This window comes from Marmota marmota, unplaced genomic scaffold, assembly GCF_001458135.2.
Source record: "Marmota marmota marmota unplaced genomic scaffold, marMar, whole genome shotgun sequence".
In the NCBI taxonomy this organism is placed as follows: Eukaryota; Metazoa; Chordata; class Mammalia; order Rodentia; family Sciuridae; genus Marmota; species Marmota marmota.
In genome coordinates, this window is record NW_026000037.1 from 14,921,656 (window position 1) to 14,943,779 (window position 22,124).

A 22,124-nucleotide genomic window follows, 5' to 3' on the forward strand; every position below is an offset into this window, starting at 1 on the left:
AAAAAAAAAAAAAAAAAAAAAAGAAAAGAAAAACAAAGTGAACATTGTAGAGGAAAACAGAATAAGGAGAGACTAATCGTTTACCAAAATTAGAGTAAGCCCAGAAGCCTGTGGGGAAGAAAATGTGGCTTCTGAAGTTTGAGAGTTTATAGTGGGAGTAACAGGAGTTCTTGGAGAAAGTTCTCAGGCTTTGGAGCCCAATCAACCTGGGTTCAAATATGAACATATGAAAGGTTAAGAACTAGGCATGGTGGCATACACTTGTAATCCTAGTGATTTGGGAGGCTGAGACAGGAGGATCACAAATTTGAGGCCAGTCTTAGCAAATTAATGAGGGCCTCAGCAACTTATGAAACCTTGTCTCATAATAAAAAATAAAAAGGGATGGGAATGTAGCTTGTGGTAAAAATGCCCCTGATTTAAATCCCCAGCACCAAAAAAAAAAAAAGAAAAGAAAGTATGGTTTGAGTATGTCCCCCAGACCCCCAGATTCATGTGTTGGAAACTTAATCTCCAAATTCATATGTTAGCATATGTGAGTATGGGTCCTTTGGGAAGTGATTGGGTGATGAAGGCTCTGTCCTCATGATGGGTCAATATGTTCATGGTTTGATGGGTGTAGAGGTTAGTCCGTTCATGGATTCATGGGTTGTCATGGAGTGGCTTTGTTGTAAAAGCAGGCTTGTTCTGCCTCAACCATGCAGTGCCCTCCACCTTGTTGTAATGCAGTGAAAGACCCCCATCAGATCTGGGCTCCGTGTGTGTACATCCCAGCCTCCAGAAGTACTAGCTGTATAAACCTCTATACTTTAGAAATGACTCAGTCTCAAGATTCTTTAGAAAAGCAACACATAGTGGACTAAGATAGACTATGTGTTCTTTGTAGGATGATCAACTGCCTGAGACTGTACAGGTTTTAAAATTAGGAACCCCTAAGGAACCTCCTCCGTGTCAGGCACACTGGGATAGTTAGTCACCCTGGTCCTTGAGCAGGTTCCTTAACTTCTCAGAATCTGAAAAATTAAGATCTAATACTTTATCAGACTGGTAGGAGGATTAAATGAGAGCATATATGAAGTACCAGGTTCATAGTTGATGTCTGTAGAGAGACTGCCTTTCCTGATGTCTTGAACATTACTTTTTGTGCTTGTTACTATTAGGGTTGGAATTAGGGTTAGTGCCCAAAGAAGAAAACTAGAGGTAGAGGAGGGCACGAGTAGACAGCTGAAGGGGAGAGAAATTCTCCCAAAAGTTGGACTGGAAAATTGCTCACAGATGAATCAGGTGCAAATTTTAAGAGTTATTAATACCAAAAAACTACACAGTATGTCCAGTGTATAAAGTTATTGAATACTTAACTACAGGGCCGAGGGCTGGCAGGTATCTGTAGGCCAGACCCATGGGCAGGATGGAGCTGAGAACTTTGTTTTGTGTGTTGGTTCTTTTTGTTTTGTGTGTTGGTATGTTGCCTTCATCTGTAAGAATTAAGGTATTTTGTTTTATTTTTACTGGGGATTGAATTTAGGGGTATTTTACCACTGAGCTACATCCTCAATTCTTTTTATGTTTTATTTTGAACAGGGTATCACTAAATTGCTTAGGGCCTCCCTAATTTTCTAAGGCTGTCCTCAGACTTGGGATCTGCCTGCCTCAGTCTCCTGAGTAGCTGGGATTGCAGGCATGTGCCACTGTGCCCAGCAAGACTTGAGATTTTATGGGTGAAAAGATTACAGAAATATTCTGAGGCTTCTGTAGTAGAAAAAGATGGCAGCTATGTTGGAAAGAACAAAACTTTTTTAGTGCCTATTTTGTTTTTTATATATATATATATATATATATATATATATATATATATATATATATATATATNNNNATATATATATATATATATATATATATATATATTTTAAATATACACTTAATGTGCCATATTCTTCTCCATTTTTTTTTAAACAATACCTTTATTTTATTTATTTATTTTTATGTGGTGCTGAGGATTGAACCCAGGGCCTCACATGTGATAGAGGAGCACTCTACCACTGAGCCATAATCCCAGCCCCTAATATATATATTTTTTTTAGTTATAGGTGGAGACAATACCTTTATTTTATTTATTTCTATGTGGTGCTGAGGATTGAACCCAGGGCCTCACACATGCTAGGTGAGCGCTCTACTGCTGAGCCACAACCCCAGCCTCACTAGTGCCTTTTTTTTTTTTTTAACTGAAAATTGATAGAGAAAATCTTTATCCCACTTGCTGCTGCTTCCCTGATTTCGCTAACCTGTGAATCATAAGCACTGATGAAATATTCATGTCATGTTCATGTCTCCCTGGAATATTGTACACCGGATCTGACTGGCATTTCTTAAAATTTTTTGGTCTTAAGCTAGAGAATTCTATACTACTTTACTAATACAATGACATTCCAGATATTTTTTGTTTGGTTAAAGTGAGATATTGTGTTAAAATGTCTTCATAATTGTGGACTGGAAAAATTTTCAGAGCCCATGACTTAAAGCAGTGCCCTTTCAGTTTAAATGCTTCATGAAATGAAAGTTTGTATTCACTAAGCTAATTCTAGGCACTATGTATATATAATTGAAAGTAGAAAGTCTTGTTTGCAGAATTTTGGGAGTTGAATAGAATTTATAGAAGTAATCCCTTAAATAAAGATGCATTTGACTTTTAAATCGAATCTCCCAACTGTAAGCCATATGCTCTTTCCCTACTTTTGTCCCCATCCGGACTAGCAATATTTCTTTCTCCCATCTATGGCAGACACATTATAAAAAGCCTCGTGCTTTTAGATTTAATTAATCTTCCTATTTGGGGTCAGTAGCTCCTGCTTGAACATTTCAATAGCTTTCTTATTTGTAAAAGTAGGAAGGAAATTTTGCCATGTTAAATACAAGATGTTAATATTAACTTAAGGGGAAAAACCAGGCTCCTCTGCCCCTGTTAGTGAATCAAATATTTGATGAGTAATAGTTAGCCAAAAAAAAAAAAAAAAGACATTTTATAATTAAATATAAAGAATTACAAAATATTGCCAGGGTTCCTGAATTGTGCTTAGGGGCAAAAATGGTCTGCTGCTGGTTTTTATGTGGCCTGTAATCTAAGAAAGATTTTCAAATTTCATTACTTTTTTTTTTTAGTTCTGGGGGTCGAACACAAGGCCTCAAGCATGCTACACAGTAAAGAAGAATGACATGTGGTCAGTATGGGAAGGGGGATATTCTCAATCTACCATTGAGCCATACCCCTAGTCTGATGTTTAGATATCTGGTTGGGAAAGACAATAAGATTTCCTGACAAATGAAACTTATGAAATTCAGAGTTCACCCAGTTCATGCTCTTCTTCCTGAGGCCTAGCCCCTCTCCTTTTCTTTCTAAATCCAATTGATTATCTAGCTGCATAATTTCTCCTGTATTCAAAATCCTAGCTCAAGTGTTTTTTCCAGATCTCTGAACTGTCACAGCAAGCCAGATGAGCTCCCACACCTACTCTTCAGCTTCTATTTTGTTCATTGTTGCCTAAAATGCCAGACTAGTGGGATTCAGGGAGATAAATTTTCCCCGCCTCATGTTATAAAATTCCAATTATTAAAATAGCACAAGCCTTCCTTCATTGGTCTATTTGCTATTGTTGTTGTTTTGTTTTTTGAAACAGGATCTTGGTAAATTGCCCAGGCTGGCCTTGAACTTGAGATCCTCCTGCTCAGTCTCCCCTGCAGCCTGGAATACAGGTGGACGCCACAGTGGCGCCTGGCTTCCACGCTGCTTTTCTAACATTATTTCCCACTTATTTCCTTCACATATCCTATGGTCGAGCAAACGATATATTGGACCCTGTTTCTTCTTTCCCCCACTCTCTGCTTGGAATATCCCCCTTCCCATATTGACCACATGTCATTCTTCTTTACTCAAGCCTGTGATCTCCATCAAGGACCCCCTCCACTCTTCTCAAGTGCACTCCCTGTAGACCCTGTAAGTGACCTCCATCTCACTGTTATATGTGTGTCACTCCCTTGCTACGTTAGATTTGAGGTGGGATCCATGTCTAGTTATCCATGGACTCCGTGTCTAGCCTCGTACCTAAACCACGTAGTAGGTAGGTACCCTGGATAAGTGTTGAGTGTATAGAGACAGGAGACCTATTGGCAGTCTGCTCTGGAAATGCAGAGTTGAACTGATAAGAGAAGCTCATGAAAAGACAGAGCTAAATTTAAAAAAAAGTAGTTTGAAGATGAAGCTCAAGGTTTAACTAGCTGGCTTTTGTTGATGACTCAGCAATGAGGTTGAGTCTGGATGCCTGGAAGTGGCACAATTAGAGACTAAGGGCGTTTTCTGGAACTTTGAATTTTATAAGCCCCTGTTTTATTTTTATTTTTAGTTGTAGTTGGACACAGTACCTTTATTTTATTTATTTATTGTTTTAGGTGGTGCTGAGGATCGAACCCAGGGCCCCAAATGTGCTAGGTGAATGCTCTACCACTGAGCCACTACCCCAGCCCAAGCCTCTGTCTTAGCCAGGAGTTTGGTGGCATATTCAAGTGAAAATGTCTGATTGGTTGCTAGGACCGTGGGGTTGGAGCATAGGGAGATCATTATGGATATGAAGGTGAAGTGTGGAGCAAAGATAAGAACAAAATGCCCGATGTAGCTGTAGAGAATAGAAGTTTGAAGTCAACTTGTACCTTAAAAGAATTAAGTTATGACTTGGAGGGCTGAGGCAGGAGGATCACAAGTTCAACTTAGCAAGGCCCTAAGCAACTCAGCAAGATCCTATCTCTAATAAAATATAAAAAAGTGCTGGGGATAATGCAATGCCCCTGGGATAATCCCTGGGTACCAAAAAAAAAAAAAAAAAGAAAGAAAGAAAGAAAGAAATCAGTACTTTATCTCTTAAAATGTGTTGGTGGTTAGAAGACCTAATTGGTCCCTTGGATTCAGTGAACTGGAGTATTAGCAGCTGGGGCACCCTATGAAGAATCTTAATTTGTGACCCCTTGGTTCACAATGACAGACTGGAAATTGCTGAGGTCTGGTGCTAAAGGCCTGCGTGGTAGCAGAAGTTAATTTCTCTGTTTGCCTAAACTAGGGCGGTGATGGCGAGGGGTGCGGTGCTGCCTAGTCAGGTCTAGGTCACATGCCTAACCTAAGAGCCAGGGGCTCACATGAATTGAAAGCAGGGAAGGGATGGTTCCCCAGAGAGAATGAGGTGCTTTTAACAGAAGCAGGAATGGACATTAGACTTCCGGAAACAGTGAGCACACTGTAGAATCAGGCAGCCCAGGTTTGAATCTTGGCCTTAAGACTTGGTAGTTCTGTGACCTTGGGTGGATTTTTTTTTTTTTTAGTTCTTAATGGATACAATGTCTTTATTTATTTATTTTTATGTGGTGCTGAGGATTGAACCCAGTGCCACATGAATGAGAGGCAAGTGCTCTACCACTGAGCTATAACCCCTTGGGTGAATTCTTAATTTGGTAGACCTTGGCTTCCTCTTCTTTGCTTCGAGGTTGGGTAGTTACTCCATGGCACTGAACATAGGAAAGCGATACATGTAAAGGATCTAGCCTAGTCCCTGGAAGGTACCCTGATGTGTGAAGCCCCAGAGAAATAATTAGTAGATTACCAACGCTCCTTCCATTGTTGGGAGAGACAGTAACTGGTGATACAGGGAGGAGAAGGATAGTAAAGCTTCTCTTCCCAACTGGGTGTGGCACACACCTGTTATCCCAGCCAGGCAGGAAGATCGAAAGTTCAAGGCCAGCCTGGACAATGTATTTTTTTTTTCATATTTTTTTTTGTTATTAGTTGTTCAAAACATTACAAAGCTCTTGACATATCATATTTCATACATTTGATTCAAGCAGATTATGAACTCCCATTTTTACCCCGTATACATATTGCAGATTCACATCGTTTCCACATCCACTTTTTTACATACTGCCATTCTAGTGTCTGTTGTATTCTGCTGCCCTTCCTATCCTCTACTATACCCCTCCCCTCCCCTCCCATCTTCTCTCTCTACCCCATCTACTGTAATTCATTTCTCTCTCTTGTTTTTTTTTCCCCTTTCCCCTCACTTCCTCTTATATGTAATTTTGTATATCAGTGAGGGTCTCCTTCCTTTACCATGCAATTTCCCTTCTCTCTCTCTTTCCCTACCCCGTCTCAACCCTGTTTAATGGTGATCTTCTCATGCTCTTCCTCCCTATTCTGTTCTTAGTTGCTCTCCTTATATTGAGACCCTGTTTCAAAATACAAAAAAGTTTTAGTAAGGGCTGGTTGTGTAGCTCAATGGTAGAGCACTTGCCTAGCAAGTGGGTTGCCTCCCCAGTCCTGAGGGGGGTGAAAAAGATTTCTTTGCTCAAACGTGGGGGGAATGGACCCATAATGTTAGCCCTGGTTTTAAGATTAAACAGCCTCTGGAAGCCAAGTGATGCATCAGCTGAAGTTTTTAGTCATACTTGTCTTTCTTCAAAGTCTTGGTAGATTGGAATGCATAGGGTTTCCAGCGGGGCCCATGGTAGAGGTGCAGAACTACCTCATCGGTATCCCAAATAAAAGGGTTTCTGTAGGTGAAAATTCTTAAGTTTGAGTTTGTTTTTTTAAAAGAAATGTGTGCTCAGAAAGGTGGAATTAAAAGGGGGAATTGCCTTAAATACAGCCATTGTTAGTGTTTGGGTATATATTTTCTTTTTATCTGCTTTTTGTTTGTTTTTAACCTGAGTATACTTTTGTGTGCGTCGTGCTGGGGTGGAACCCAGGTCCTCGTGCATGCCAGCCAAGCGCTGTATCACTGAGCTCCATCCCAGCCCCGGTGAGTATACTTAAAACCTTGCGAATTGTCCTTCATTATTTGAGTGAATTTTGAATACCCAAACAACGCGAAATGTTATTTAAAGAGAAAAATCAGCTCCAGTTTATTTGGATAGCTTTTATGTGGTCATTCGATTTGTTATCAAAATCACAATGTCCTTCTAAATGCTAAAGAAAGAGCGTGAAGTTTCTTTTTTCATTAAAACTTGAGATATAATTAACATACCACAAAATTCACCTTTTTAGTGGGGGCACACACCTATAATCCCAGCTACTTCGGAAGCTGAGGCAGGAGGATCACAAGTTCAAGTCTAGTCTGGGCAACTAAGTGGAGGCCCTATCTCAAAATAAAAAGGGTTGTTGCTGTAGCTCATGGGTAGAACACCTCTGGGTTCAATCCTTTGTACCAAAAAAAAAATACCTAGTACTTTAAAAATATGCAGTTTTTAGTGTATGGTGTTTTTAGTGTATTTACAAGGCTACAACCCTCTCAGTGTCTAATTTCAGAACATTTCACTAGAGAAAGAAGTCTTATTCCATTAATAGTCCTTCCCTATCCCTTTTCCCTCACACTCTGGCAACCATAAATCTACTTGACCCCAGAAGTTTGCCTAGACTGGACATTTCATGTAGACAGAACCTTAGAATCTGTGGCCTTCTATGTCTAGCCTCTTCCCCTTGAAAGTCTTCTAGATTCATCCTTGCTGCACGTGTACCAGTACTTTATTTCTGTTAATGACCAGGTAAGGTTCCACAGTGTGGTCACACCGCATTTTGTTCCTTCATCATTTGGTGGATATTTGGATTATTTCTGCCTCTTGATGAATATGAATAATGCTGCTGGGAACATTTCTGTTCATATTTTTATGTGAACCGTTTCTCTTGGGTGTAAACTTGGAAGTAGAATTGTTGGATCATATGTTAAGTCTCTGTTTAGCCTTTTTCCTCCTGATTTATTGGGGTGAAATTCAAATAACGTAAAAGAAACTATTTTCAGGTGAACAATTCAGTGACATTTAGAATATACACGATGTGCAGGCACCACCTCAGTAGATGGTCTCTCTCCTTCCCCAGCCCAGACAACCACCCATCTGTGCTCTGTCTTCCTGAATCTATATATTATATATAGTTCACATAAACTGAATCCTACAGAACATGTCTTGTGTTTTCACTTAGCCTTCTTGGGAGTTCGTCCTAATTATGGCATGTGTCAGTACTACTCCTTTTTGTGGCTGGATAACAAGCTGTTTTACTCTAGTGAGGATCTGCCAAACTGCTTTCCAAAATGGCTGTGCTATTATATGTCCTCCTCATCAAAGTGTGAAAGTTCTGCTTTTTCTACATTATTGTCAACATTGGTGATTGTCTTTTTGATTATGTCCCTCCTAGTACATGTAGAGTGGTATTTAATTGTGATTTTAATTTCTGAAGTTTTAGACTGTTTTGGGTGCTGGGAATTGAACCCAGGGCCTCATGCATGCCAGACAAGTGCCCAGTCACTGGGCTGCACCTGCGGTCCCCAGTGTGGTTTTGGTTTGCATTTCCCTGATAACTAATGATGTCGAGTGCTTGTTGGCCATTTGTGTATTTTTGGAGAAACATCTTGATTCTTAAATTTTTATTTATGTATCTTTTATCACTGAGGTGTGAGCTACTAGACCCTTTTCAGAAAGATTTGCAGATATTTCAGATAGATTTGCAGATATTTTCTCATATTCTGTGAATTGTCTTCACTTGCTTGATAGTGACTCGAAGCACAAACATTTTTAATTTTGATGAAGTCTGATTTAGCCTTTACTTTGGCGGTTTATGTTTTATGTATCATATCTAGAAACCAATATCTAGTCCAAGGTTACAAAGATTTACCCCCATGTTTTCTTCTTATACATCTTAAAGATTTAGCTTTTCAATTTAGGTCTTTGATCCATTTTGAGAAAGTTTTTGCATATGCTTAGAGGTAGAGATCCAACCTCATTTTTGATTGTTGTCCCTTGTGTTCAAATAACTATTCTCCCCTAACTGCCACTGAATTGTTTTGAGACTCTTGTTGAAAATCAGTTGGCCAAAGAAAAGTCTGACTTATAGTTTGAAACATGTTTAATTGTACATAGAGTGTTTTTATTCTTAGCATGCTAGTTGGGGTGAAAAAAAAAAAAAGGTGAATTTTTTCAGAAAAGGAAAGTTGTAGCTGGGTGTGGGGTATGCTCCTGTAATCCCAGCTCCTCTGGAGCCTGAGGGAGGAGGAATGCAAGTTTGAGTCCAGCTTCAGCACCTTAGTGAGACTGTTGCAGAATTAAATACAAAGGCTGAGATTGTAGCTTGCAGGTAGAGCATTTGCCTAGCAAGTGCAAGGCCGTGAAAGGAGGGAGAGAAGGAGGGAGGGAAGGAAGGAAAGTAAATGAATTATATATTTTTTTAGTTGTTGATAGACTTTTATTTTATTTATTTATATGTGGTGCTGAGAATTGAACCCAGTGCCTCACACATGCCAGGCAAGTGCTCTACCACTGAGCCCCAGCCCTAGCCCCATAAGTTGTATTTTTAAAGAATTATACATTTGTTTTATTGGCTCTCTGCAAAGTCATGTAGTTAGTATTTAGTATTCATTTGTAAGGTCTGGAACTAGCTTTCCTTTTATCATTGAGGGCACTAAGGCCTAAAAGTGTAGCCATAACCTACAGGTTGGTCTAGGTGTTGAGTAAATATTTGTTGATGTTAGTTGTTAGTGTGCTTTGTAAACAGCTAATGATTTATGTGACACTGAGTCTTTATGACCCATCTGTTAATTATGTTGTTCATATCACAAAATGTGTATTTTATGATGATTTACCTTGAGACACGGTCTTGTGCAGTACTGAAGAAAACTTTGTGCTTTCTGATTTATGTGAGTGTGAGGAGCATAGGTTTCAAGTGGTATATAGGAAGTACTACTTGGATGGTATTCAGCCACATGGAAGAGAAATTCAGCTGTGCAGTTTATCCATATGAGGTCTGGTGGCAGTCCATCTGATGGCACCCGCCAGCTGGGTGTTAGCTTTATGCTTCTGCTGTGCCTTTCTTGTGGGTCTGGCTTCATGGCATAGGATGGCTGCTGTATCTCCAGGCATTGTATCCCATTCCAGGCAGAAAGGGAAAGGGTAAGAGAGGAGCAGGAGACGGTGCTAAATGCTCTTTCTTCTTCTTTTTTTTTTGGCAGGTAAAATGGGGTTTGAACCCAGGGGCACTTAACCACTCAGCCACATCCCCAGCCCTTTTTATTTTTTTATTTTTAGACAGGGTCTCACTAATTTGCTGAGGCTGGCCTCAAGCTTGAGATTCCCTGCCTCAACCTCCCAAGTTGCTGCGATTACAGGTGTGCACTACCATGCATGGCCCAAATGCCCCCCCCTTTTTTTTAAAATCATAAAAGCAGTAGTTTTCCTGGAAACCCATAATGAGAGGACTATCTACATATTGGCTAGAATTATATCACCCCCACTCCCAGTGCTAGGAGAACACAGGAAATCAAGATTGTATAGTATCTTTTATTTTTGCCTGGAACAAAAGTAAAAGGACTTACCATTCATACCAGCGGGCAAGTTCTGAGGAGTTCATACCTTCTAATCGACATTTTGGCCGTGTACGGTGTCCCCTCACGTGGTTTCCTTCTGTTTCCACATCACTGTGTGAGAAATTACTAGTTCAGGCTTTCAGCGCTTACTCTGTCTAGATGTCATGCAAATCTTTCAGTATAAAGTTATCTAAGTGAATCTGCATGACCGGTGCCCTCGTCATTTAACCTTGTTTATTCATTGTTTCACGTGAATCACGATATGGCTTACCTTTGGCCATGGACATCATTGCCCTGGATCCCTTCCGTGTTCCCACTAGGAGATACTGAGATAGTTTTGTTGAAAGAAATGTTTAGAATTAGATAAGTTGAGTTTTTAGCACTTTAAAATTTTTAAGTGACCCATACCTTACAGAATGTGTATGTGTGTTGGTTTGAGGGCCAGACCTCTTATCACCATGTTTCTTAAGTCTAAATATTTTAAGTTAGACTAGGAAAGGTACAGAGGAGCATACAATAACCAAATTTATAGGAGTTAAGTGTTTGTTAAAACCCAATATATTTTTCTCTTAACATTTTAAAATAAATTTTTGAGGTATGATTTTTATCAGAGCAAATTTGATGTAATGAAATTTAGAAAATGCCAAATGGAAATATTTGTCCTGCCACTTGTACTGGGATTTAATTGTGGGGTACTCTGCTAGTGTCATGCAGTCTGGATCCCAGAGGCCACACTGGACGGCTCCAGAAGAGAGCAGTCAGGCATCGCGAGTCGGGTGTTCCCAGAGACCACGCATTAATGAGGACTTTCTTGACAGACTTTCTGTTTTTCTTTTTCTTTTTTTCATTTTAAGATCCAGTTGTGGGACACGGCAGGACAAGAGCGGTTCAGGAAGAGCATGGTACAGCACTACTACAGAAATGTGCACGCTGTCGTCTTCGTGTATGACATGACCAACATGGCTAGTTTTCACAGCCTGCCATCTTGGATCGAGGAATGCAAACAGCATTTGCTGGCAAATGATATACCACGGATTCTCGTTGGAAATAAATGTGACTTGAGAAGTGCCATTCAGGTACCCACAGACTTGGCACAGAAATTTGCTGACACACACAGTATGCCTTTGTTTGAAACCTCTGCTAAAAACCCCAATGATAATGACCATGTGGAAGCTATATTTATGACCTTGGCTCATAAGCTTAAGAGCCACAAACCATTAATGCTTAGTCAACCCCCTGATAACGGAATTATCCTGAAACCTGAAGCAAAGCCTGCAGTGACATGCTGGTGCTAAATAACAGCTTTATTGCACTTTCTCATTTTGACTAAAAATGCTTTTGAAGAATGACAGTGATAAGTCTTAAGATTTAATCTCAAATATAATGGATCATCCTGACACCTCACTGTTATCAGTGTCATGCTTACTTTTGTATTGTGTATCCACTTAATCAAGTTTGTCACTGTGACAACACAAGGGAAAAGTTGGTTTTGAAGTGAGATTGAAAATGAAGCAAGGCTAGGAGGAATACCAGCTCTTCCCATGGAGAGCCCCATGAAAAGGCCTCCAGGGAGCAATGCTGGAAGTGCCAGTCAGGAACCCTTCCATCCCACGCTCCTGGGACTGAAAAAGAAAATCTGTTCAGGATACACCTCCTGATGTAAGTCCGGTGTGAGGGCAGATGCTGTGACTTCACAAGGTGCTTTATACTTTATTTTATCATCTTTAAGCAGCAAAAAACGAATTGAAAGCATCTGAGGAGTTGTAACTTTGGGGTGGGGTTTTGGTGACAGGGGTTGCTGGTATTTCTTGCTCCCCGTCACCCTGAGCAACTTCATGACTAAATGCTGGGTGAACTCAGCTTGCGTTTGGATTGTAGCTCCGAGGGCATTGCTCTAATTGATTTGAGTCTGTGTGTATTTCTGTAATAGTATTGTGTTATCAATTTCTAAAATGTTTGAAACTTATGGTCACAATAAACAGTTCCTCCTCAGTGTGAAAAAATAAGTTAGATATCGTCTGTTCCCTCGGTGATGGAAAGAATATTTCAAAATTTTTTGCCCTAAGTATTTTAATTTTGAATTTAAGACTTTGCACATAGAAAATAGCACGCTTGACTATGAAGCTATTTACGTGAATGGAATATAAGCCATGGACTGAACTGCAGTGTGCACATAAACTGATTCTGACACTTTGCTGCCCTTGATAATTTTAGATGAAAGTAAGCCAAAAAGATGATTGTACTTAAAATATTTTCAGAATGTGGAAAACCAATTAAACATGTCCTCTAATCTAGTTTAGGATTTTCTGTTTAATCATTAGGGTGATCCTAACTGGATAATTTAGTTACAAAAAAAAACCAAAATCATTCTATAAATAAACTAAATGAAAGTAGTGATTATAATAAATATTCAGCTTTAAGTATAGGGCTCAAATTGGCTTTATTTGTATTTAAGATTAATCCATTTTTCTTAATCATGCTGGAATTAAAAAATAAAAATCCTTTTACCTTTATCTAAATTAACATTGATTTGTAACTATTTTTATAGTAAAACGACAGCTGGAGTAGTTGTGATGGCTGTAGTAGTTTTTTAAAGAAGGGAATCTGTTGCTTTTCAGAACATTTCCTAAAGTGGGGGAAGAAAATTTATAGACTTTCCAAGCACATTTGTGTTTTTTCAGTACTGTTATTATGATTTTAAAAAGAAGTAATTTAACTTTCTTTTTTTGTAAGAAGTTAGTACTAAGTGTCCTTTATACTTCTGTGAAAGGACTTATTTTTTCACTTTAATAATTTATTAATTTTAAAATATTTGTATCATTTGCAACAACTTACATTTTAATTTTTGGTATGTTATCAGTTGAATGGGGATAAAGCTTTTAGATATTCCAAAATATTTATAAAACATCTTATTGACTGTTGAAATCACTTCTAAAATGGTGACTATCTAATAACTAATTATAAATTTTTTTAAGCACAAATCACACATTTTGTAAGTCTGTGAATTTATTTTAACTCTCACTTTTAATTGATATATCAGGTATGTCTTAGAAAAATCTTTGAGAACACCAAAGGAAACTACCCCAGAATCTAATGTAGTTTGTTGTTAACAATGCTTTAAAAGTATATTGCTAATAACATATTTCCTCAAGAAATCTAAAGTTGAATAATTTTATTGTAGAAAAGTATGTTACATTTATCCATGAAGTTCAATAAATCATCTTTGTTATGAAGAAATGGTGTTTTGTTTTCTTTGTTTACTGGGTTGAATATAAAATTTTTTAAGAGTCCCTCTCCCCCACCTCACTTTCCAGATAATATATGTACAGGTTGAAAATGCCTAATCTGCAAAACCCAAATCCAAAACTTTTTCCATTCAAAAATGTATGGATTTTGGAGCATTTTGGTGTTTCAGATTAGGGATATTCAACCAGCAGTAAAGTCTATGCAGATATTCTAAAGTCCAGAAAAACTCCCAAATCCAAAATACTTCTGGTTCCAAGCATTGTGGGTAGGGGTAGTCAAAAGTCTTAATTGTAAGCAGAAAATGCTATAAAAGTGGTTGACATCTATTTGGACATAAAAGAATTCAGCAGAATGAATAGATGCAATTATAAAAAAACGTGCAAGGACAGAAGCTGTTCGAGGTATAAGACTGCAATTCAGGCCCTTGAGGAGAGTGAGCCTGGGGCTTTGGGGCCTCTGAAGTTGAGACTGCTGCCCCTGGTCACTTTAATCCACAAGTTACTCTTGTGTCCCAACAATTACACTAGTGAATGACTGCTTTCTCAATCATCTGTGGAGTCAATGAGTTGGTCATGTCTTTTTGAGGCCCCTGGGGGACAAAGGTTGACTCACTTGGAATAAGCTGATCTGGAAAACGTTTAATCAAGCATCTGCCATGTGTGCCCCAGTGGTGGTAAAAGTGGAGTTACATAGACCTGTAAGACTGTTCTGTAAGAACTTGCAAAATAGGATATAAGCAAGTAGGAATTCTACCATACAATGTGGTAAATGTAATCAAAGAAGCATATACAAAGGACAGTGAGCACAGAATGGACTTAGATGAAGGAAACAGCAGATAATCCAAAACCTTGCAGCCAAGGGGACATAGTAGCTGCACCTTGAGATAGATGTGAGGCAGTCTTGTAACAGGAGAAATCTGCATCCCAGGTGGGTGCACCAGAAGACTCTTGGAACTGAACTTGGAGAGAATGGCTAATGGTTGAGTAGTTGGGGTGGTGGTGTGGTCGGAACACTGGGAAATGAAGCTGGCTGATAGGATGTGGTTAAACTGCTAAGGTGTCATGTGCAGTGGTTGAGGGCTGATTTGAGTGCAGGTTTTGGAAACAGTTTAAATCAGCCCACAAGGGAGAATACATTGTAATGGTCTGATAAAGTTTTTCCCTGAATTCAGGAGAGCTGGGATTGAGCACTCAGGTTCCTAACTCTGAGCCCAGCTTCTCTGTACATCTTCATTCTTCCTTACAGCTGGATTTCTGCATGTTTCCGGTTATTTGGCAGAAGATGTGGCCACTGATTGCGTATGAACTTCTGCTTGCTGCAGCTGTCCCAAGAGCGATGAACTGATTGCCAGGCCACGTTGAAATATCTAGGATGAACTCAATGGGCCTGGCTAGAGCCAGGTGCCCTCCCAAGACCAACAACCGAAAAGGAGAAGTCATTTCCACATTGTGGAGGAGAAGTAATTGCGGGGGAAGGAAGTGAAAAATGAAGATAGCCGTTACAGCCACACAAAAGCATTTGAACTTTAATACTTATTACATAAGTACAAAATGAAAGCATTTAGCAAGGGAGTGAGATCATCTTTATACTGGGAATTCCAGCAGCAGGGGGAAGGACACAGGGGATAAAGGCATGGTGACAGTCAGCTTACCATAATAGCCTGGAAGAAAGAGCTTTAACTGGGACACACTCAAAAGAACCCAGAGTTGAGATATTTCAGCTAAAATCCCAGGTGGAGGGCTGCTCATTGTAGAGCACTTGTTCAGGTTTGAGGTCCTCGGTTCAATCCCGAGCATACATAATAAAAATTTAAAAAATAAAAAGAACTCCTCAGGAGTTGAGGATGGATAAAATCTAAAAGGCCAAGGTCAAGTATTTACTTCCATGAACCAGTTAGTGTTCTTTCCTAGAGCTAGCCATTGCATGCATGTCTGAGGTCAGATGTTTTAATAATGTCTGATTTTGGTTTTACTTTTTGGGACAAACTATTGTTTTAATTTGTCTTTATCCAGAGTTTGGTTCTTATTATTTGTAATCATAATATTTAAAAAAAAATTTTTGAATTTATTTAAAACGATCTGACTTTTGGATTCTAAAGCCTTTTAGGTATTTTTATTATTTTTAAAAGTAATTTAGTTATAGAAGATATTTTATATTTTTCTTGGAATTCCATAATGTTCTTTGAATTACATTCAATTTTTGTTTTGGATCATTCATTCCAAGGAATTAACAAGAGTATAGGAAGGCATCTTATTATTTATTAGCTCCTCATTATTAATAATTCATTGCCAGAAATTAAAGAGCTTCAGTTTCAATAAAATATGGCCAGTAATAGGACTTATTTTTAAAAACTTATCTGTGTGTGTGTGGTGCTGGGGGTTGAACCCAGGGCCTGGCATGAGCCAGAGAGGCAATCTACCATTGAGCTCTACTCCAGATCTTGATTATCATGGTTTTAGCATGAAAATAATTTTAATGCAGTGAAACTTAGCAGTCTTTTTATGGCTTTAGATTTTGTTGTTATTGTCTTTTTTTTTTTTGCAGTCTGGGGATTGAACCCAGGGGCATTCTACCACTGAGCCATATCCCACCCCTTTTTATTTATTTTAAGACAGGATCTTGCTAAGTTGCTAAGGCTGGCCTCAAACTTGCCATCTTCCTGCTTCAGCATCCCAAATTTCTGGGGTTGCAGTACCGGTATATGCTACATACCCAGCAATCTCTTCCCCCCATCCCACCCCCCTCTCATATCAGAGATTTAATCCAGGGGCACTTAACCACTGAACTACATCTCCAGCATTTTAAAAAAAATTTAGACAGGGTGTCTCTAAAGTTGCTTAGGACCTCACTGAGCTGCTGAGCCCTGCTTTGAACTTGCAATCCTCCTGCCTCAGCCTCCCAAGTCACTGGGATCATAGGTGTGCACCACCATGCCTGGCAATTTCTCCTTTATAATATTGATCTTTGATCTATCTAAAATTGATTTTAATGAAAGGTATAAATTATCTATCTAACTTTTTTCAGGTGGCAGCTACTTATCCTACCACTTGGCCTATTATTTTTAATAACCTGTCCTTTTTGAGTTTGAGATTGCAACTTGATCACTTACTCAATGTTTAGGGACTTCTGAATTTTCTATACTATTTCATTAATCTCCTATTCATGTGTCATATGTTTTAATAGTTACAGTTTATTGTTTTAATATCCAGTAAGGTTCATTCCCAGTTTTTACTCTTCTTTTTCAAAATTTTCATGATTTTTGCACATTTTCCCCAGTGCTGGAGATTACATCCAGGGCCTCCCACATGCTAGGCCAGGGTTGTAGCACTAAACTCTCCAGCCCTCCATCGGCACTTTAAAATCAGTTGGGGATCTGAAGTCTAGTATAGAATAATCCTGGGTTTTCATTAGGTTACTGTTCAATTTTGAGATTAATTTAAAGACAATCAATCAATACCTTGTTAAGACTTTCTGTTCAAAATTATGATGCATGATGGCCCAGGCTGAGGATGCAGCTCAGTGGAAGAGCATTTGCTTAGCATGCAGGGAACCCTGGGCCTGATGCCCTGCACTGCAAGAAAAGAGGGAGATCATGACAGCTCTTCCCGTTTGTTCCAGTGTTCTTTTGTATTCCTCAAGAGCGTTTTAGAGATATTATTTCCATATGAATATTGCTCATTTCTTGAGAGGTTTATTTATTTTATTTTTAAATATTTTTTGAGGTGTCAATGGACCTTTATTTTATCTGTATGCAGTGCTGAGAATCAAACTGAGTGCCTCACACATGCAGGCAAGCACTTTACTACCACTGAGCCACAACCCCAGTGAGAAGTTTATTTTTTATATTTTCTTTTAATCATCTTTTGGTGTTTGAGAAACAATTTTTTTTTTTTTTTTGTGGTACCAGGGATTGAACCTAGGGGCACTTAACCAACATCCCCATCCCTTTTTTATATTTTTATTAGTGACAGAATCTCACTGAGTTGCTTAGGGCCTCACTAAGTTGATGAGACTGGGTTTGAACTCGCGATCCTCCTGCCTCAGCCTCCTGAGGCGCTGGAACAGGTGTGCCCCACATTGGGGACTATTAAGTGTTTTGAGAATGGATCTCAAATCTATATATTTTGGTCAAGATGGAGAAATTGGACCAGATGCCCTAGGCTTAAACAGGTAGGATTTTAGATAAAATGTATGAAGCACCAGTTTTTAGACACTGAACAAAAGGCATTGCCTGTCTTGAAATCCAGAAAGTAGGTGAAAGAAGTAAGGTGAGTTCTATGATTGCCTGAGAGGCAGTTGCTGGACCGTGGTGCAGGATGGCAGGGATTTGTCAAGCCCTTGGTGTCTTGCTGAGTTGCAAAGATCAAGGCTGAAGTTTAGAGAAACCAAGACAAGACTGGTGAAGAGCAGGGAGTTGAATACAGAGGGAGTACCAGAGAATTGCAGAAAGGTCCCATCTTTGCTGGGTGTGGACTGAGACCTACCCAGTGCTCAGTCAATAACCACCAGAAAGGAGTGAAGAATACTATTACAATCTCATACACTGTTGGCAATAGTTTGCATTCCCACCAACCAGAATGAAAAACTTTGTACTTGAGGGCATCAGGTAGAATCCTTAGAAGGGTATTGACTTAGTAGAGGGGTTACTTTAAGACCTGCCCTACCAAAATGTAAAAGCAAACCTTGAAAGACTCTAATTCCAAATAACTTGTCTGTGTCAGAACAAAACTCCAATGTTATATATAGGAAGACAAACAAAACAAAACCCAGCATGCAGTAATGTAACATTAAAAAAGCCCAGCATCCATTGAAAAATTAATAAGCCTGCAATGAAGTAGGAAAACATGGTCTACAATCAGGAGAAAAAAATAGTTCATAGAAAAAGACTCAAAAATAATAGGGATGGTGGAACTCACAAAGATGCTAAAGCAGTTAAGAATATGCTCCATTGTTTAAGAAAAAAATCATGAACACAACGAGAAAAGAAACAGAAAATATAAGATAACCAAATATTACTTCTTCTTTTTTTTTTTTTTTGGTACTAGGGATTGAACCCAGGAGCTCAACCACTGAGCGACATCCCCAGCCCTTTTTGTTTTTTATTTTGAGAGTGTTTTACTGAGTTGCTTAGGGCCTCACTAAGTTGCTGAGGCTGGCTTTGAACTTGTGATCCTCCTGCCTCAGCCTCCCAAGCCACTGGGATTACAGGTGTGCACCACCATGCCTGACACAAATATTACTTCTATGGTGCTAAAAAGAAATGAGCTCTCAAGCCATGAAAAGAATGCATACTACCAGGCAGAAGAAGCCAATCTGAAAAGGCAAAATACTGTGGCATTCCAACTCTTTAACAATCCAGAAAGAGTCAAACTATGGAGACAGGGAAAAGATTAGTGGCTGCCAAGTGTAAGGGGGAGAGAGGTATGAATAGTGGATCACAGAGGATTTTTAGGGGAAAAAGGAAAAACTAATTTAGTATGATGCTCCACTGATGGACATGTGTCTTCATGCATTTACCGAAATCCATGCAATGTACATCAGGAGTGAACCCAACATAAACTCTAATAGACTCTGGATGATTATGATGTGTCAGTGTAGACGCTATGCTACATACCACACTTGGTGGGGGAGGCTGTGTTGTGTGTGTGTGAAGATAGGGTTTATGTGGGAACTCTGGTTTTTGTTCATTTTTGCTGAGAACTTAAACCTGCTCTAAAAATAGTGTATTAAAAAATATGTCAGAGGGCTGGGGATGTGGCTCAAGCGGTAGTGCACTCGCCTGGCATGCGTGCGGCCCGGGTTCGATCCTCAGCACCACATACAAACAAAGATGTTGTGTCCGCTGAAAACTAAAAAAATAAATATTAAAAAAATTCTCTCTCTCTCTTTAAAAAAAAATATGTCAGAGACTGCAGGTTGCCTACCCAATTTATCTTCTTATGTTTGTTCTGGGGCTGCAGTAACAGAGTACCACAAACTGGGTGGCATAAATAACAAAAACATATGTTCTCCAATTCCGGAGGCTGGCCATGTCCCCCGGAGTCAGTGTCTTCTGAGGGCTCTGAGAGAGACTCTGTTCCAACCTGCCCTCCTAGCTTCACGCACTCGAGTGTTCTTGGCTTATGGACAGAGTTGCTTTCTGTGCCTCTGTCTCTGTGTCCTGATTTCCTTAGTCATATTGGATTAGGGCTCGCCTTAGTGACATTACTTTAACTCGATAACCTCCTTAAAGACCCTATTTCCAAATAAAGTCGCATTCTGAGGTGCCCAGGATTAGGTCTCCAACATACCTTTTTCGGGAGGGCCACAGTTCAGCCCATAACACCTTTCTTCCTTCCTTTTTAAAAATTTTTAGTTATTGGTTCTTTTTAGTTACTCATGACAGCAGAATCCTTCTTTCTTATCAGCAGAACCCTGAGTGTGGCTGGCATGGCCACCTAGCCCACTAAACACCCATTTCTGAGACCCTTTTATAGTTAGGTATGGCCATTTGTCAGGTTCTGACCTCAGAGATGGAAGCAGGCGCCTGCTAGGGATTTCCTGGGAAAGTTTTATTTCTTGTGAAGAGGATGGCCATATCCTCTGTCTGCTCCCTTCTTTCCTTTCACATGGAAGCCAGACTAGAATCGCCTTGTGGTTATGATGGCATCTTGCAGCTTGGGCTATTCACCTCATGACTTCCGATGAGCAAATCAATATCTGTTGTTGGGTGGGGTAGGAGTGAGTGCGGGTAATTGAACTCAATCCTAACCAGAAGAATGTTTTAGGAGGAGACTCGGGGACTTTGTGCCTAAGGCTTTTGAATAAAGATGGCACTAATCCCATCCAGAGGCTTCTGTGTGGTCAGGGAGCCAGTCCACCGGGAGGGAATTTCTGGGGAAGCCAGAATCAGTGCCTTTCCATCATGTTCTAAATATGGGGGAAAAGCACTCTGAGAGTCTCATTCCTAGACAACATACTAGGAGCTGAAGAGGAGCAGGAGGGACACCACCCATTCCCAGATGTTGAGTGACAATCATCATAGCCCTGGACTGCTATGACCAGACAGTGAACGAAAGTCAAGTACAAGGCCACTGTTCTTTGGGTGTAATGAATAACTTATCTAAGTGACCTTAGGAAAGTACATTTAGCTTTAAATTGCTAAAATTTGTCAGTCCAAGATAAAATTGATGGTACACAATTTTAATACTGGTTGCACAGCAGTGTTTGTGGAAAGTCTGAGATGGAATAGACGTAGAGCAGGCATTTCTTCTGGTTTGTTTAAGAAGAAAAGAACCGAGAAGGTTTGGGGTAGCTTGCATGATCTCTAGGAGGACCTGGGCCAAGATTTAGTTGCTACAGAGACAGAACAAAAGCAGCCAGGAGAAATGTCCAGGCAAGTCAGCTGTCACAAGTGCTGTCACCATTGCATTTCCTCAATGCCTGAGACACTCAGGACTGACATGTCCCCAGAGCTGCCCCAGAATAACCAAAGCCCTCCGACATCATGCTGTCAAGAAGGGCCCTTCCCCTGCTGCCCTCTGTGCTCCCTCTTGTCACCATTGACGGGCCTGCTGGCAGAACTTGACCACCTCTCAAACTGAAGCTGTCTCGGGGAGTGGAACATTCCAGTCTCTGTGACAGAAGAGCCAAGGAGAAGAAAACCGAGAGGCTTCACTGAGCCTTCAGAGCATCTGCTGCTGAAGATGGCACTAGCCCATGCCTGCGAAGCCCTGCACGGGCCAATGCAGCATACCGCACATTTCCATGTGCTTTTGAATCACTTCTGAATCAGAAATCCTTGTCAATTGAGGGTTTGTTATATTTTCAAAAACTTCTTATGCCAATGTAAAATTAGAACTGTTGCTTGCTTCTTGGAGACTATTATCCCACAGATGCTATTTAGCATGCATTTCCAAACTCCAGAAACAGGCTGGCTGCAGCAGTGCATGAAATTCTGCAGCAGTTGCAGAAACTCAGGAGGCTGAAGGCAGGAGGACTATAAGTTTGAGGCTAGCTTGGGTAACTTAGCCAGACCTTGTCCCAATAAAAAAAGGGGTGGCCAATCTGGGAATCTAGCTCAGTGGTAAAGCAGCCTTAGGTCCAATCCCCAGGACCACAAAATGAGTAAAAATAAATAGATTCGGGAAACACTGGGAACTGGATGGTGAGGTCAATGTGCATCATACGCTAAAGGAGGAGGCCCTCCCCAAGCCCTTTGTCCACCTGCTTCTCTCCTGGCTGAACGCACTTTTCCTTTATGGTCTCATCCTCAGAAAGCTCTGGATTTCTGAGCTTGACTTTGACCCCTGACTTTCTGAATCTGAGCCTCATGTAGGCCATCTCTTTTTGAGGTACCGGAGGAACATCCAAATAAACATGGCCACATCTAAACTCACAGCTGTACTGATTAAACTTATTTTTCTTCCTGTGTTCTCTGGAAACCTCCAGGTTCTATGTCCTCGAGTTTCTCTTTCCTCCTTCTCCCACATCTGGTCCTCCTCCTGGACCCAGCACTCC

General features: G+C 40.0%; 1 protein-coding gene across 1 annotated transcript in view; it reads left to right on the forward strand.

The window, feature by feature from the left end:
* The window catches only part of Rab33b (RAB33B, member RAS oncogene family), a 24,839-nt gene extending 11,227 nt beyond the window's left edge, over nt 1-13,612 (forward strand). Inside the window, exon 2 of the mRNA XM_015479052.2 lies at nt 11,234-13,612. Coding sequence (XP_015334538.1) covers nt 11,234-11,674 — 441 coding nt within the window. The 3' untranslated portion in view covers nt 11,675-13,612. The remainder of the gene's footprint in view (nt 1-11,233) is intronic.
* The last annotated feature ends 8,512 nt before the right edge of the window (nt 13,613-22,124 follow it).